At 38.2% G+C, this 18,758-nt stretch overlaps 2 protein-coding genes and 1 pseudogene across 3 annotated transcripts; 2 read left to right on the top strand and 1 right to left on the bottom strand.

Moving 5' to 3' along the window:
- The first annotated feature begins 231 nt into the window (after positions 1–231).
- Positions 232–1,091, top strand: LOC114092367 (transcription elongation factor SPT4-A). Its single transcript, XM_027934933.2, has one exon. The coding sequence runs from the start codon at positions 294–296 to the stop codon at positions 645–647; it is 354 nt and encodes a 117-aa protein (XP_027790734.1). The 5' UTR covers positions 232–293; the 3' UTR covers positions 648–1,091.
- Positions 1,092–1,941: 850 nt separating this feature from the next.
- On the top strand, positions 1,942–2,730 carry LOC114092331 (putative monooxygenase p33MONOX pseudogene; annotated as a pseudogene).
- Positions 2,731–8,243: 5,513 nt separating this feature from the next.
- Cenpl (centromere protein L) lies at positions 8,244–18,734 on the bottom strand. 2 transcript variants are annotated; one of them, XM_071619754.1, is made up of 6 exons: positions 18,433–18,734; positions 17,984–18,171; positions 16,516–16,704; positions 14,979–15,230; positions 10,766–11,308; positions 8,244–9,098 (listed from the first exon to the last, which is right to left on the bottom strand). In XM_071619754.1, the coding sequence occupies exons 3-6, from the start codon at positions 16,699–16,701 to the stop codon at positions 9,027–9,029; spliced, it is 1,053 nt and encodes a 350-aa protein (XP_071475855.1). In that variant the 5' UTR covers positions 16,702–16,704; positions 17,984–18,171; positions 18,433–18,734; the 3' UTR covers positions 8,244–9,026. The 2 variants fall into 2 exon arrangements, with proteins under 2 accessions (XP_071475855.1, XP_027790786.1); XM_027934985.2 differs by lacking the exon at positions 17,984–18,171.
- Positions 18,735–18,758: the final 24 nt, after the last annotated feature.

The raw sequence follows: 18,758 nt of genomic DNA, 5'->3' as shown, positions 1-18,758 counted from the left end.
TGGCTTTAGTCTGGAATGTGCCACCGCCCCAGAGCCTCATTAGTAGAGGAGTTCAGGCTGCAGACAGAGTGATGGCAGCAGAACAGAACCCCTGGATGGGCTGTTCTGGGAAGCTTTGCTGATGTGCAGCAGCTGGACAATATTCCTCATTAACACCAGTTATGAACATCATTATGACATCATTTCACAGTGGTGGCAGGGACTCAGCTCCCAAATATATATAGAGGAGCTGTTTACTTCCTGCGGTGTGGAGGCTGTGGCCGTGTACTCTGCTGTTCTTCGTATCCTAGAGGATGGCTTTGGAGACTGTGCCCAAGGACCTACGGCATCTGCGTGCTTGTCTGCTGTGTTCGCTGGTCAAGACAATAGACCAGTTTGAATATGACGGTTGTGATAATTGTGATGCATACCTACAAATGAAGGGTAATCGAGAGATGGTATATGACTGCACCAGCTCTTCCTTTGATGGAATCATTGCAATGATGAGTCCAGAGGACAGCTGGGTCTCCAAGTGGCAGCGAGTCAGTAACTTCAAGCCAGGTGTATATGCAGTGTCTGTCACTGGTCGTCTGCCCCAGGGAATTGTGCGGGAGCTGAAAAGTCGAGGAGTGGCCTACAAATCCAGAGACACGGCTATAAAGACCTAGCAAGATTCAGGCTGCCAGCATCTTTTCTGTCCACCTCCTTCCTCTGCTTATTTTTTGGTGTGGAACTAAACAGGCAGAACTTCAAATACTACTTGCCCTCCAACTCTGAGAATGAACAGACAATTGAGAGAGTAGCACATCCTGTCTCCACCATTTCACCTTGGGACTAGTGGTGGAGGTGGAGGGGTTGGGGCTGGAGGGTTCACAGAGACTGAATTGAGGCGAAAGGATGCTGGTATTCCTGCTCACGCCCTGGGCTGTGCTTTTGCCCATGGGCAGTACTTTGAGTTAAATTCCAATTAACATGAACCACTGGAAAATTCTTAAAACTATGACACATGGCTTGCCTCCCTCTCCCTTTCTTTCAGCTAGGCACAGTAAGGGCTCACTTGCCTGGTAAGCACCATCCAGCACAATAAAGGCTCTTCTGCTCTTGTCACTGTTTCTGGGTCTCCAGAAGTGCAGCCTTCCCAGCATACTTGCTTGAGTTTCATTGGAAGGTCTGCTGTTCTGTGGCACAATAACCCCTCAGTGTAGTCCCACTGTCTAGTGCTTATGTCTTGCCCTCTAGACCTGTCAAATCAGTCTCTTGAAATCTTGAGGCTTAATGTTCTTTGCTCCTTGACTTTGTTTAATACTGCTTCTTTTCCTTCTTTGTCTCTTTATATTTACTGATCTACCTATACCTTTGGCTAGTCTCATCGTCATTTTACATTCCCCTCTCTGGAGACCTTCCAGCCTCAGGTGGCTGCTGGGTCTTGTCTGGGAGTTTGTGCCTCTGTGGGAAGTTGGCCTTTCCTTCTCTAACCTGGTAAGGGTGCTTTGGGTAACTACAAGGGCCAAGGTGAATTACCTGTTTTAAAATAAAAAAAATACCATAAACTCATTTATTTAAGTTTCCACAGAAATCCTATTAGTATCCCCATTTTGATTTAAGTTCATCCATAAAGTGACTTAAGTGATTATACTCTGTTTACTTCAAGATTCTTGTGATCAGAAATGAAGCGATATGCTAGGCATGGTGGCGCATGTTATAATGAGGCAGGAGGATCACAGGTTCAAAGTCAGCCTCAGCAACTTAGGTTGTAAGCTACCTAGTGAGACCCTGTCTCAAAATGAAAAATAAAAGGCTAGGCATGTGGCCCAATGGTTAGGCACACTTCGGTTCAACCTCTGGAACCAAAAAAAAGATGAAACAGTGTAAAAATTCTAGAATATAAATCTTACAAAAAGCAAAAAAAAAAAAAATATATATATATATATATATATAAAGAACCCAAATCCCAGTCTTTCAATGGTTTCAAGACAACCAGAAGTGCCTGTTCTTGGGCCTAGTGGATCTCTTGGCAAGATGCCCCTGGCTATGGGGATCTGCCACAAGGCATTCAGCTATGATGACCACCTCCAGGGCCCGTGCCCATGCCTCCTCCATTAGACATGGGCAGCATGCCAGTGATCCAGAGCACAAGGATCAACACCTTGCCAAGGCAGAGGAGGGAAAGGCCAGCGTATCCCTCTGCCCTGAACCATCAGTCAACAGTTGCCCACAGTACAGATAAGGTCCCAGAGGTGACGGTTAAAGCTATCCATGTCATCATGAATTCTCTGATCACCAAACAGACTCAGGACAGCATTCAGCAGGGTGAGAGGTGCTGGCAACATGCTCCACAAGGGCCTTACCACGGGGGAGACCATGTGCCTCTGAGGGGCAGAAGCACCCTCCCCAAGCAGAGACCCAGAGGCTGGTTCACTTCTTGTTCTTCTACAGCCTTACCTGCCCGAGGCCTAGCACCATGAGCCCTGGCATTGGGGAGGACAGAGACTCACCAGATACATGGAGCCTCTCTGGGCTCATATCATATCATCAGAAGTCTGATTCTGGAGGTTTTGCCATCCAGACCTACAAAAAAAAAGCCCTCTCCCTGGAGCTGATCCATGCCCAGACCACCCCAATGGCTGAAGACCCAGCAATCTTCAAGCCACCCAAGATGGATGTCCCATGATTGAAGGGAAGAAACAACTGCTGGGTACCCACAATCTCAAGCCCCGGGACGTGCATGCATTCATACACTCTGGCTTCTAGGGTGTTTTCCATCCCAGGGATACTGGCTGGAGGGTTTCTTGCTCCTCATTCCACTCCTATGAGATAGACATGGTATGTTTTTTTTTTAAAAAAAACTCTTACCTGAAGCTAGAGCTAGAGACATAATTGGTTTTAAGAAAGATTAGTGCAAAGTTTGCCCTTATGTAGAAGAAACCATTTTGTATTGCTTTAAAATCAGACAAAAAAAATTCTCAGCAGTGGCCTGGGGGCCTCATTGCCATTATTATTTAACCTAGACCAGAACTTTGATCTTTGCTTACTAGGTGAATAATGTTTATGTTATTCTAAAACCCAGGCTTCTTGATTCTTCTTACCCCCATCAGCATGAGCAGGGAGATGCCTTCTGAGTTTGGGCCACTTTGGCCTAGATTCTGCCAATGCTGTGCTCCAGCCTTGTCAATTTGAGGGACCTAAGGCCTCTTTTGGGTCTGAGCATAGTTAACAGCCAGATTTGGCAGGGACTCTTCTTTCTAGGCTGAAACTGGAGTCTCCTTGCTTTTTGATTAACTTTGTCCTGAAGCCAGTCCTTCATTCCTCCTGGGCCACTGCTGTTCAAGGGATGTCACAGAACAAACACTCATCTTGCATATACTTCCTTGCACTTTAAAGTTACAGTGGTTTAACTCCAATTTGGGTGGAAATGTCCTAAGAGAAAAAATTAAGTCTATGGATATGATAATGATGAATAGATGTTAAGTTTTGTTTTGTGCTGCTGAGGATCGAACCCAGGGCCTCACACATCAGGCAGGTGCTCTTCCACTGAGCTTCACCCACTCAGGCCCCAGATGTTCGACCTTTTTAGAATAAAAGAGATGGTAAGTACAGTTATATTATAGACTTAAGGTCCTGTAAAATTAGTGTTATTTTGGTTTCTTTGTCCAGGTCAGGGCCTCAAACTTTTTTGGAGGGGAGCTAGAATGTGGGAGGCCAACCTTACGGGTGACTGAGTTACACTCTCCAGCTGGGTGCTGAGGCGCTCAGTCACAGAAATGGGTGTGTCTTGCTACAGCCCCATGGGTGAAGCTATGCTCACCTGTTCCTTTGTAATATAACCCCTTGCCCTGTTTAGGATAGAATCTTCCATGGAAGTGCCTTGTGTGGGTCCCCTCCTCTTACTGTGCCCTTGGGTATGGCCTACCCAGATGTCAATCACCCTGCTGACAGTGGACATCATGAAGATAGACTCAGCCCCCTGAAACCTGACCCCTTGCCTCATTTGAATAGCTTCTCCTCAATAAAAGGGGTCAGCGTGTGCTCTCGCTCTTTCTGTGGACCCTTAAGGTCAGAGGGGCCGTCACAACAACCCCCCAAAAAAAGGTATTTGTGTCTCTTGTGTGGTTATTTCGTGCAGCCCAGTTAGCCCAGTTTAACTAGAGTGACCCCTGAGCCTTTTAGTCTCGAGAACAGAAACCCGGCACTAGAAGAATAAAGTTTTCTATAATAAAAGCATTTTCACCAAGATGATTCTCATACCTTTAGTGCAACACATATCCTGAGAAAATGAAACTGAGGAACTTTTTCTTCTCCCTGTACATGTTCATTGTCTTCAACACTATCGTGAATACTTGGTGCTTTCTGTTGTGGATAGCATTTTGTTTACATAAGGAGAAGTTGTTCTCCTAGAGAAGCCCTGGAGTCCAGAACTATCAGAACACCTAACTTGAGTCTGTTATCTTGTTTTGACAAAAATCCTTACCATGTTCTCAAAAAAATGAAATCAAAAATTTTCCTTAGGGCTGGGGATGTGGCTCAAGCGGTAGCGCGCTCGACTGACATGCGTGCGGCCCGGGTTCTATCCTCAGCACCACATACAAACAAAGATGTTGTGTCTGCCGAAAACTAAAAAAAAATAAATATTAAAAAAAAATTTTTCCTTAATTGCCATCTTATTTAATGTTTACTAGTATACTTTGGTTTTCTTTTTTCCTCTCCTTTTGCTTACTTAATCAATTTTTTTTGTTCCTTCACCCTATCATCTTGACAATTTTTCTATATTCTCTATTATAGTTTTATGTGTGTATCCCCAATGTAATAGACATGGTTAAACCTGTATTTCTGCCAGGCATGGTGGTGCACACCTGTAAATCCCAGTTGACTTGGGAGGCTGAGGCAGAAGGATCACAAGTTCAAGATCAGCCTTGGCAACTTAGACCCTGTGTCAAAATTAAAAATAAGAAGAGTTGGGGATGTAGCTCAGTAGTCAAGCACTTTCCTAGCATGTGTGAAGCTCTGGGTTAAATTACCAGTACCACCAAAAAAAAAAAAAAGGGAAAAGAAGACCCATATTTTTATCTTATGTTCAAATTTGTTTAAAAATTAAAGAAGATTCAAATTAAATAATTATAGAAGGGGCTGGGGATGTGGCTCAAGCGGTAGCGTGCTCACCTGGCATGCACAGAGGGCGCTGGGTTCGATCCTCAGCACCACATAAAAATAAAATAAAGATGTTGTGTCCACCAAAAACTAACTAAATAAATAAATATTTAAAAATTCTCTCTCTGGGAGGGGGGATAGTAGAGATAGGAAAGGCAGCAGAATACAACATACACTAGTATGGCAGTATGTAAAAAAGTGGATGTGTAACCGATGTGATTCTGCAATATGTATACGGGGTAAAAATGGGAGTTCATAATCCGCTTGAATCAAATGTATGAAATATGATATGTTAAGAGCTTTGTAATGTTTTGAACTACTAATAAAAAAATTTTAAAAAATAAACTAGGTTTTGCTATTCAAAAATAAAATAAAAATTCTCTCTCTTAAAAAAAATAATTATAGAACTAGTTCATAGGTATTCTCTCATTGCATCAATCAGAACATGTTATCTGGACAGTCCCTGTTAGGGGTACGGAGCTTGAGCAGTGTGTTCAGGTGCTACCAGCTGTATCTATTATAAAGTACCCCATCAACTCTGACCTACTGATTTTCATAGATATTAATAATGATTGATGATTAGACACATTATTTCAGTGGAAGTTTTGGGCATTCATTTACATTTATTGGCTGAGATACCTCTATAAAGAAAAACTTTCCTTAATCATTTATCTTGAAATATAATGTATTTGAAAGACAAAAACCCCTTCAACTTACCAATTTTCAGAAGTTATTCCATAGCAACCCCCAAAGGTAAAGCATGAGTTTATAAAATGGCATTTATTATTAGTATGAGCTCAATTTTTACATACTCAGCATTTGAAAATTATCTTTTTGATAATCATATTGGAATCCATCCTTGACACAACTTTAAATAGATAGCTACCTTGTTTCTTGATACATAAAATATATTCCACATTTCTTGTCCCAAACCTGAAATAGACTTTAAGAAATCTTAGGGGCTGGAGATGTAGCTCAGTGTTATAGTGTGCTTTAGCATTTGGTTCAATCCCCAGGACTACACACACTCATACACACACACACTCACCTTTAGTGGGAAATACTTAAAGACCACAGTCTGAGCATCAGTAACGCTCACCGCTAATAAGCTTTCATTGCTTCCTGGCCTGCCCAGTAGAGAGCTAGCAATATATGATTCTGAGCAAAAGAAAAAATAAACCATAAAACATCTCAATGGATGATTTTTTTTTTTTTTTTTTGGTAAAAAAATTTTGACAAGGTCAGAATAAAAACCCTCAATCAACCAGCAAAGGGAATTTCCTTAACTTGATAAGAGCATCTATGAAAAAAGACGCAGTAAACATTATATTTAATAGTTAAAAAAAGACTCAATGCTTTTGCACTTAGACCAGGAAGAAGATAAAAATGTACATCCTCCCAACTTCATTCACCATTGAACTTTGAGGGAATTTGGAAAGAAAAAGAAATATTGAAAATTAAAAAGTAAGACTGCCTTTATTCATAGAACAAGCTGAACTTATACATAGAAAATCCTAAGGAATTCAATGAAAAAAACTACTGAGGATGAACCCAGTGCCTCAGGCATACTAGGCGAGTGCTTCACCACTGAGCCACAGTCCCAGCCCTGATTCTAAAATTCTTATGGAAAAGACCCAGAAGAGTCAGAACAACCATGAAAAAAAAAAAAAAGTTGAAATTGGAAGACTCACAATTCATGGTTTTAAAACTCACTACAATGCTACAGTGATCAAAACTGTGATTCTGGCACAAGCACAGACATATAGATCAGTGAAATAGAATTCAAAGTTCAGAAAGAAACCCAAACATCTAAAACCAATTGATTTTTTAATGACAATAGTTTTTTCAACAGATGGTGCTAGAACAACTGAATGTTGATATACAAAAGGATGAATCTGAATCTCTACCTCACACTAAATAAAATAAAAGTTATCCCAAAGGGAATTAGACCTAAATATAAGAATTAAAACTACAAAATCCTTAGAAGGAAACAGGAGCAACGAGGCATGGTGGAGCACACCTGTATAATCCCAGCAACTTGGGGGGCTGAGGCAGGAGGATCACAAGTTCAAGGCCAGCCTTAGCAACTTAGCAAAACCATGTTTCTAAAAATAAAAGAAGGTTGTTGTTGTAGCATAATGGTAGAGCATCCCCTGGGATAAATCCCCAGTACCACAGCAGGAAGGGGAGCATTATCTTGTATTTTCCGTTTTGATATAATATTGTTTCATAATTTATTGACTTAATATTTGCAGTATTGGGGATTGAACTCAGGGCCTCAAGTATGCTAGGCAAGCACTCTACTTCTGAGCAACATCCCCAGCCCTTATTTCATAATTATATAAAACACTCATATGATTATAAACTATAACCAAAGAACGTTCAGGAAAGTTTTAACTTCTGTAGTGTCTCCTCTACTCAGTTCTTTCCTTTCATCTGTAAACACATTTATTAGTTATTTTGGTTTACCTTTTCATTGTTGCTTGTTCTATAATACTAGGGATTGAACTCAGGGATGCTCTACCACTGAGTTACATCCCCAGGCCTTATTTCTTTGTTTTGAGAAAAGGTCTCACTAAATTGCCCAAGTTTTCCTCAAACTATGATCCTGTCTCTGCCTCCCTGCTGCCTCTGCCTGCTGGGATCACAGACATGTGCCACCACAGCTGGCTCTTCCAATGGTTTTTGAAAACATAAAGAAATAAACGTATAAACTCATATTTCCCTCATCCCTTACATAAAATGTAGCATATCATACACTACATACATCACATCTTACTCTTTCACATATAATATGCCTGGAGATCACTCTATGAGAGCATGAAGATTATTTTCCTCACTCTTTTATAGTTGCATCATAATAATTGAGTTGGCACTTATAGTTCATTCAAACAGATTCAGCTGATGGGCATTTGAATTGGTTTCAGTGTTGCTATTATGAATACTGTTGTAATAAATAATCTTCCTTTTGCATTATTATTATTATTATTAGCAGGTGAAATTTTAGGATAGAATCTTAGGAGTAAAACTGTTAATTAAAACATAAATGCACACATAAAATTTTGCAAGATATTGCAGGGCCGCACAACAAAAAACAAAGACACTGAGAAACACACTACTTCACTTTAAAAGTAAATATTTAATTTAACACTGTTATAAGAATTGAACAATATTAAAATCAGAAGCATATTAGTGGCTTGAAAAAAGTCTATTAATCTTTATTTTCCTTTTGAGAGGGTTTTTTTGTTTTGTTTTGTTTTTGGTACCAGGGATTAAACCCAGGGGTGTTTAACCACTGAGCCACATCCCCAGCACTTTTCATTTTTTATTTTGAGATGGGGCCTCACTAAATTGCTAAAGCTGGCTTTGAACCCGCCTCAGCTTCCCAAGCTGCTGGGATTACAGGAATATGCCATCATACCCAGCCAGAATTTTTGAGAGGATTTTGATGGCCAGTTCTCTACAGCAAAACAATGCTAGCAAAATGTCTTTAGAAGACGAAAATTCTTTGACTGCAAGTCTAAAATGCTTTAAAGGGATTAAATGTTTTAAAGATCTAAATCAAAAAAACCCAATATTAGATATCACATTTGAATTCTAAAAGTTTGATATGAAAAACATTTTTTAAAAAGATAACCAAGAAATTAACAACACAACATTGCTCCTAGGCATTGGCATCTGAGATCATCATGACCAGTACAAGCACGTGGCTGTGGTTCATCCAGTGCCACAGTCCTTGTTCTTCTAAATCCTCCTTGGCTTTCATCTGGGCAACTCTAAAGCTACTGTGAGGAAAGCAGAGGCAGCGATACATACCCACCTCTCTTGCAGACCCTTTCAGCATAGCAACTAACCAAATAATTAGTGAGAAAAGAGTATATGATCCATAACTTATTGTTCACTCATTCAATTTGAAAAATTGCCAGTTCTGTCAAATATGCCAACACACCAATAAGGTATTTATGACACAGAATCTGTAAAAAAGAAAGAAAGAAAGAAAGAAATTTAAAATTAGAATAATATTATAGCAGGGCAGTTTGATATTTGAATGATCAGTGTTACACTGGTCTAATTTCTGGATTTAGTTCATTGAATTTGGCACATTCAATACACTATCATTTTTATATCTTCTATTTCTTTCCTTTTTAATGCTGATCTCTTCTCCTTAAAATTATTTCCCAGCTTTCCATTCTGAAAAAGATAATTTATAGAAAACTGTGCTCTTGGAACCTAAGAGAGTTCAAATCTTGACTTCTCTCCTTACTAAGCTATCTTCCATGTATCACTTAAACTTACCTTGACCTGTTTTCTTGTTTTAAAATAAAATGTGGATAAAAACACCCAGCTGAGGCACAGTGGTGAACACTTGTAATCCCAACTACTCAGGAGGTTGAGGCAAATGTTAAAGGCCAGCCAGGCACGGTGGCACACGCTGAGCAACTTAGCAAGACCCTATCTCAAAAATAAAAAATAAAAGGGCTGGGAATGGAGCAGAGTACCCTTGGGTTCAATCCCCAATAAAACATATATACACATACACACAATTAAGGTCCTCTAGACAAATATAAGCTTTCCATTTTGTGGAAGCTAAAAAAGTTCACCTCATATAAAAACAGTACAGTGGTCACTAGAAGCTAGGAAGGGTAGAGGTAAGAGGGGACAGATTAGATAATAGTACGAAAATATAATCAGATAGGAGGAACTGATTTTGGTGTTGTGTAGCACAATGAGGTAATTATAGTCTACAACTACTTAATATATATTTTAAAATACTAGAAGAGTCTGAAGGTTCCCACACATAGAAAGGATAAATGAAGAGAATGGAAATGCTAATTACTGTGATCAGATCACTAACATTGTACATATGTCATAAATTATCATACTGTACTCCCATAAATGTGTATCAATTTAAAAAAGAAACAAAAAAATCTCCTAACACAATAACAAGACCATAGGAAATGTTCACTGAGAGCATAACATAGCTCTATTGTCAAATATGCTTTAGGGACTAACTCTATTTCTTTTTTTTTAAATATTTATCTTTTATTTGTAGTTGGACACAATAGCTTTATTTATGTATTTTTATGTGGTGCTGAGGATCGAACCCAGGGCCTCCAATGTGTTGGGCAAGTGCTTTATCGCTGCGCCAAACCCCAGTCCTGGACTAACTCTATTTCTGATATTTCTTGTAATAAGCACTTCAAGAGAGTAAAACAATGTGTCTATTAGTCCTTTCCAATGGGGATAGAAAAGCCTAAAATATAAAGATGATACCTTTTTCTGTGTTTCTGGCTATAAATTTCTTTCTAACATGAACTCTTCTATAACTTTCATAATTATTTCAAAATTTGATAAGAAACAATTTTGAAAGAATTATAACTCATATTATTACAGAATAATAATTTAAATTATCATCTAAGTCTATAGTATACACGTATAATGTTCTTCCATTATAGGGCTGCACAAACAAGGCTGAAGACTTTGATAAATCATTTATAAAGCATAAAATAAAGTATCTCTATTATCTTCAGTTGGCATACATTCAAATGTTTTTCTTCAATGTGATGATCAAGTCACCATGCATGTTGAAAACTGCCAATAAGAAGAAAAAAATTACTTAATCAGATTTGTTCAAACTGACCTTTACTTTTCCATCAGTATGTGCAGAAGCTACAGATGTTGAAACACGGACCAATCTTGTGGCTGATAAATGAATTTTGAAATGCCTATGGAAATGTGAATAAAGGCAGTCCATAAATAAGTCAACTTCCTCCTGGGTAACCTCCCCAGGTGTTTTGTGGACACTGTCCCACAGAGCTTTTGCATCCTCTGGATGAATTGCATAAGAAATGTCCAGACTTTGAGGACTACAGGGAACAGACCAAAGAAATTCAGTAGTAGACATATAGCAGTCCATTTGACATGCAGTCCACATAGCAGCCATCCAGGAAAGATTAAATGCATTGATTGCTAAAGGACTGAAATAACAGTCAAAAGTCTTCTGAAACCAAGTTCCAATTATGGCTGTATTAGACTCTGCTCCATTTGCAAGGAATAAGGGTAGACAAGTGAAATCTTGTGAAACAGTCTCCAGGAGATTATCTCCAAATACACAGCAGAACCAACCAGTCCATAACACTTTACCTTCTCTGTTCTCAGATGGCATTTGAGATTTTGACAAAATCTACAAGGGAAAGTAAAAGTAAAACAAATTCATTAAGTTCAAAAGTACATTTACTCCTAAATTACATCTTCCCAAAATTAATTAGCACATTAGAAATAAAATGACATATTGTTCAAAAGACAAAAAAGGAATAGTTTTGCTAGTCATTATTAGGGTTTATAAAAATAATTGACTCTTCTTCTAATATTTTATAGAGGTATGTCATATGGCAAGATCTTGGTGCAATGAAAATGCAAAAAAAAGAGATACCTACATAGAATAATTAGGTACAGTATCTTGAAAAAAAAAAAAAATCTCAACTTTAGAAGGGACTGTAAGGTCACCAAATTCAACATGTTGAATTCTCCCACTGGGGAAGATACCAACATTTTCTAAGGCAACTCCTTCCATCAACTTAAAATGCAATTCCATACATCAAGCCCCGTAGTTTCCACCGAATGGACCTGCCTTCTTTATACGCATGTAAAATAAATAAAATTTAATCTCTCCTCCACAGGAAAAGCCCTTCAACTATTTCATGATCCCTACCACATATACTGCCAAGTTCAACATATACAGTTTCTTTTGTGAGAGTAGTGCAGGAATGGGGAACTGGGGCACTTTACCACTGAGCAAAATCCCCAGCTCTTTTTAATTTTATTTTGAGGCAGGATCTAAGTTGCTGAGGCTAGTCCAAAACATCCTTCTGCCTCAGCCTCCCAAGTTGCTGGGATTATAGGCATGAGTCACCAAGCCTGGCTCATAACCAGTTTCTTCAACCATTTTTCCTAAATAGACTCACATTATCTTACTATTCTGGACACTCTTTTCTGAAATTCTTATGCATGAGTCATTCATAAGTTAACATGATTACTTCAAAAAAGATCTGATTACAAGACTATCATCATCTTTGATCTATATTACACTTCTATTGGTGTAATCTTAGATTACAGTTTTCTGATTTTTAGTAGACAGTTTTATAAAATTAGCCCTACATATTCAATTTTGCTGTAAATAGGTAAATCTCCCCCAGCTTAGACTGAGGTATAAACTAAACTTCTACTAAAATTTTAAGCTCTTTCAATTTAGCCCATTGTACCAATCCATTCAGATTGTTGAGGACCTTGATCATATTCCCAGCTTACTGACTAATCCCTCAAACTTTGTAACATAATAAATACCTTCAAGATTTGTTTAAATATTGATCAAGCCAAGGTTAAGATCACAGCCATTAGAGATGATCATTGGAGCAGTTTCTTTTCACCATAGTCCTCCTTTTTATTTAAGAAATTATGAAAGACTTTTGCATACCTTGAAGCTCAGATATGCTATATTTATCAGACTCTCATAACTTAAGAGTCCTATAACCTTGTCAAGAAATGAAATTTACAGGACTGGAGTTGTAGCTCAGTGGTAGAGTGCTTGCCTAACATGTACAAAGCACTGGGTTCAATCCTCAGTACCACATTAAAAAAATAAATAAATAAAATAAAGGTATTGTATCCATCTACAACTAATAAAATTAAAAAAATAAAAACCCTGAAATTTACTTTGAAAACTATCAGAACACTGTACCAGGAATTTATATCATTTCTAATCCTCATGAGAACATCTTTATGCTATACAAGTCTCAAAACGTCTCTGACATCAGCTATTTTACTTGACAAAGACTGCTGACTACCTGGTATCCATTTTTCCTTCTACAATAAAATAGTCCCTTTACTTAAAGTTGCAAAGTCCCACTAAAAAAGAAAAATTTTCCAGCTTCCTTTCCAACTAGGATGTAAGCAGAAGTTGCTGAATCTCAGCAAGATTCACATTTCTGGGTTTCCTGTTTGTCCCTCTCATCTTCCTTCTACCTCCTGCCTGAAACTTAAATATAATGTTTATAGCTCCAGGAGCCACCCTGGACCATAAGGTGACCTTTAGAATGGAAGTCATCCACTACAGATGGTAGAGAAGAAAGATGAAAGGAGTCTGGGTTGTTAATGACCTCATCATCAAGCGTCATGCCAGCCTTGGACAGTTTGTCTTCATTTACCCTTTCTTTTCAGGAAGACAATGAGCCTATCATTTTTAATCCACTGTTAACTCAGGATTTATGCTATAAACAATGGAACCTAACCCTCAAACACCTTGAGATCTTTGCCAATACCATGACCTATACCAGGAGTTAGCAAACTTTTTCTGTAAATGGACAGATAATAAATATTTTAAGCTTTGCAGTTCATGTGGTTTCTGTTGCAACTATTTAACTCCGCTATCACAGCCCCAAAGTAGCCACACATACATAAGACATAGCATATGAAAGAAGCTACATTCCAATAAAACCTTATTTACAAAACAAAGAGCAGATCAGACCATGCTTTGCTGACCTTTGATTTACATAAAAAAATAAATCCAGTCTTCTTAATTGCTTGAGGATTTCATTTTCTTATTAGTGATTAAGATTAATAAATTCAGAAGAGACTTTATTACAAATAACAAAATAAATCTGTGGTCTTTTTTTAAATTCATCAAAAGATAGCCTTACTTGGGGTGGGGGTGGTGGGGATTAAACCCATGGGTACTTAACCACTGAGCCACATCCCAGCCCTTTTCATTTTGAGACAGGGTCTCACTAAGTTGCTTAGGACCTCACTAAGTTGATGAGGCTGTCTTTGAACTTGTGATCCTCTTGCCTCAGCCTTCTGAGCTGCTGGGATTACAGGCACAGGCCATTATATGCTACCTTTCTAAAATATTACATTTCTAAGAGTAACATGGCATGATATATCACTATATGGAATGTTATATACTTTACTAAAATTCTACTTTTAGGAATTGAATCCTAATAAAAATCAGAGAATTATACGTGTGTGTGTGTGTGTGTGTGTATGTATATGTGTGTGTGTGTGTGTGTATATATATATATATATATATATATATATATATATATATATATAAAATCTATAATTATCTACAATGTTGATTGGTAAAAATACCATAAATTTTAACTGTGATTTTTAAAAAAAAGTTTTTCTTTTTTTTCTTTTTTGGTACAAAGGATTGAACCCAGGGGCACTCTACAACTGGGTTATAGCTCCAGTCCTCTTCATTTTTTTATTTTGAGACAGGGTCTCACTAAGTTGCTAAGGCTGACCTCAAATTTATGATCCTCCTGCTTCAGCCTCCTGAGGTTGCTGGGATTACAAGCATGCACCAGCTTAACTATGATCATTAACTTTCTTTGTACTTTTACATATTTTCAAAGTTTTATAAAATTAACATAATTTTACACATACACATATATGTTAAAAAAATTTACATTGGCCATAATCTAATTATTACACTTTGGTAAAATAACACATAAAATACATTAAAAAAATCACAAGCTTAGGAACTTAAAAAACAGTAAGAAAATACCACTATTTCCAAACCAAGAAAATGCTGCTGGCCATAGTAATGCATAGTAATTCGAACTACTTGGGAGGCTAAGAGAGGAGGATAACAAGTTTAAGGCCAGCCTGCGAAACTTAGTGAAACCCTGTCTCACAATTTTAAAAAATGGCTGGGGATGTAGCTCAGTGGTAGAAAGTTTGCCTAGTATGTGCAAGGCCCTGGGTTCAATCCCCAGCACTGCAAAATTTTTAAAAAGAACAAAATATAGATCATTTTGCCCTAGGAAACAAGAATTGTTTATATACTATACTTGGACAAGAAATGCTTCGGGGTCCCTTTGTGTTCCTTTCATTCCCAGGAGAGTAGAGAAAATCACTTTAATGTTGAAGTCTTCTCCCACTTCCACAGCAAGTCCTTTTTGCTTTTCAGCAGCAATAAATGCATTCAGAAGTTTAGAATACTCTTTAAGATTATTATAGGAGAATTTATATAAGGGAGTTACACTATATAAAGTCCATTGTTTATGCAGGAGGAAAGCAACCTTCTGAGAATCAATATCTTCCTAAAAAAGAAAAAAAAAGTTTAAAAATTAACAAACATTAGTAAGAAAGAATCAAAGGATTTAAGTATTTATACAAATCTATAACTGAGGCCCAAATCTTTCCATTCCCAAAGATCAAACTAAAGTGGGGTTTGCAAGATTTTTTATAGATCTTCGAACTTCGCTGAACATTCCCTTCTAGAATGCTCTTTCCCAGGAGTTCGAATGGCATGTTCCTTCACTTCATTCTGATCTCTTCCCAATATGCCACCCAAGAGGCTACTCCACTAAAGTAGCACCTGTACCCACTCCAACTTTGTCACTCTATATCTTTATATAAAAAGATATATAAAGATCTTTTTATATAAAGATATAGATATATATCTGCTTTATTTTTCTTCACAGCACTTAATTACTGAGTGACAATAAAATACTGTCCGATTTTTATTGTCTGTTTTCCCCAGAAAAGTCCATGCTTTCCAGCTCCATCTATTTTTTAAAACTTTACTTGAGAAAAAAATATTTGTTCGGGATAGAACATTTATTGAAACAATTACACTTTTTTCTTGTAGTTATCAAAATATATGGCAAAATTATTATAAAGGTAAAGAAGCACAGAATAGGGCATTCCAATCTTCATATAAAATTTCTGTTTTCTGGCTAAAAGCTATCACTTTCATTACCAGCATCAGTAATTTTTCTTTAAGAAAGTTGTTACAAAAATGCAAAACTTGACTCCTATCCCAAGAGATACTAGGCATCAACACTGATAAAAACAGCTACAATGAAGGTCACAACAGCACCTGTGCAGTGCTCCAACAAAGAATATGACTTCATTCTCATCACAAGCAAACATCAGACAAATACAAAATGAGCAGTATTCTATTTAAAAAGGGGAGAAAAGATTGTACTTTAAAAAAAAGTGTTAACATCATACAACAAAGAAATAAAAAAATATAAAGAAAAATACTGTGGAAATGATCCAGATTAAGGAGATAAAAGACAAGAATATAGTGCTAATACTATAAAATTATTTAACTGTTTCTCATTTATTTTATTAGTGAAGGGTTAAGAAGATATTATAAACAATAACAAAAATTGAAATGTTTTGCTCAGATAGTCTCAATTATTTATTAATCCACATGGGCTGGGGCAGTAGTTCAATGAGAGATCGCCTGCCTTGCATGTGTGAGGCACTGGTTCAATCCTCAGACCACATAAAAATAAATAAATAAAGATATTGTGTCCATCTACAACATATATATATATTTTTTTTTTCTTTTCTTTTAAAGAACACAAAGCATACCTGCAATTGTGAACACTGGGGAATTTTCCTTTGAGGTGGGGTTGGGACAGATGAAGTCTGCTTCCTAACGGACTCCAATCGTTTTTGCAGAGGCGTGGCACCTATAAGGTAATCTTTAAGACCTGAGGATGTACTTTGTCTAGGAGTCAATTCAGGTGTTGATTCTGATGCAACATAAGGATCCATGGTCTACATAAAAATAATAATAAGACAGAATTCTAAACACTAAAAGATTAACTCATATTCACAGTTCCACAGATTCCTCTACCCACTATAAAATAATTCTTTCTTTCCTTCCCCTTCTTCAACTTTTTCATGAAGTGCTACATTTCTCATTGGCTATAGCCATATTTATGAATACTTTATAGATACCACAAACAGTATGTTCAAAATTAAATTCAACTCCTTCCTTCCAAAAGCTAACTGGCCCACTGTCAAATTCCTATCAATTTTCTAGGAGAACTTAAATGCTTACAGTCCCCCACCTCCACTCTTTCACAAGTAGTCATTCAGCACATTCTATCAAATTCTTCCTTCAACAGCCTTTGTCATGCATTCCCAAAGCCATGGGCTGGTCTATATTTTTATAACCACAACCAAGAGTCCCTAAGAGTGAAACATTTTTCCAGAAATAGCACTCTATTGTTAGTTATCAGAGCAAAAACCTCATGACAATATAAATCCTAAACTCCTCTGCCAGATATTTAAGTCTGTCGAAATTCAGCTTCTCCTTTTTCTCCTCTCCAACCTAGGATATAAATATATTCAATCTTCATGTTTCTGCCTATCAACTATATCACTTGTCTGAATTGACATTTCCTATTCCACCTCCTTTAAGACCATGTTTGAATGTGACCTCCTTTCAAATTCTGTTTGAAAAAAAAATTTTTTTTTTTTTTGCAAAAATTCCTGTTCGAAAATTCAAACAAGAGGGTTTTTCCAAATCTTTTGCCCCTGAAATGCCTACATTATATGATTCTATCTGTATTGTGGCTCATTCCTGGAAGGTGTGTGTGTGTGTGTGTGTGTGTGTGTGAGAGAGAGAGAGAGAGAGAGAGAGAGAGAGAGAGAGAGATCTCATTTCCAAAGGAGTCCAGCAAAATTCTTCAAGAATGTTCTGTAAAATCTTTGGAGATACAGCAGCCACACAGCTCTCCTCACCAAGTCTGAACCACTCATTTTGGCCCCTGTTCATTTATTTTCTTGGTGTGAATTTCTTGTCTCCCCAGCAAGTCTAAGCTGCTTTGACTGAAATAGTGCTTTATAATTCTCTTGCATGACAGCCCTAATACAAAGCTGAAGTGCACTTTAATTGTTAACCAAGTATTGGTTTAATCGAACATAAGTATTCCACAGAGCTCCAACATGAAAATACCATTTCCACTGAAAGGAATAAAGTTATAATTACTCCCAACTACTGTGCTGTTAGTCTTTTAAAAGAGTTTTTCACAAATGAGGTTATACTTACAGTTTTATTTATTTCTGCGGTACTAGGGATTGAACCCAGGGATCTCTACCACCGCGCTACACCCCCGTTGTTGTTGTTGTTGTTGTTGTTTGTTTTTTGGTCTCGCTAAATTGCCGAGGCTGGCCGGCCTCTGCCTCCGGAAAAGCTGGGATTACAGGTGTGCGCACCATTGCCCGGACGCAGTATCACTACATTTAAATGATAATTTGTAAGTACCATTTAAAATTCATGGTAGCAAACCAGGACACCCCGAGTTGTCTGTCCTGTAGGTAGTCCGTGCAGAAAGGGGCTTAATCACTTGGGTACACCCCACCAGTCCCTAAGGCCAACAGCTCCGAAGCCCGAGCGCGGCGGAGTGTCAACCACCTAGTGCGAAGCACGTCTGTGCTTAAAGACACAGGCCACAGCCAAGTTCACGGCCAGTCCTGGACCAACACAAAGCAGCTCACCAATAAAGTGCAGTGCTGACGCTGTCACCCATTCCGCGTGCACGAGTCATTCTTCAATCCGGCTCCGGAACTTTGTCGAGGCTGAAACCTCCTGAAGTGAAAAAGCCGCCAAAATGACAGCTGAGGGAGAGGCCCCGAGTGCCGCCGGCGCTCCCCGAGCGAGCTCCCCCGGACGCCAATGCGCCCAGCTAGGAGGCCGCCGCTCGCTCCTAGCCGGAGGGGGTCGGCAAGAGACAGGAGACCACTCGCTCTCCACCCGAGCCCTCCTGGGGTAAAGCCAGATCTGAAAGCCCACGGCCAGAAGCGGCAGCTCGGCTCTCAGCGCC

The sequence above is a fragment of the Marmota flaviventris genome, chromosome 12 (assembly GCF_047511675.1).
Source record: "Marmota flaviventris isolate mMarFla1 chromosome 12, mMarFla1.hap1, whole genome shotgun sequence".
In the NCBI taxonomy this organism is placed as follows: domain Eukaryota; kingdom Metazoa; phylum Chordata; class Mammalia; order Rodentia; family Sciuridae; genus Marmota; species Marmota flaviventris.
The sequence above is the reverse complement of the archived record's forward strand: the minus strand, read 5'-3'. Positions and strand labels throughout refer to the sequence as shown.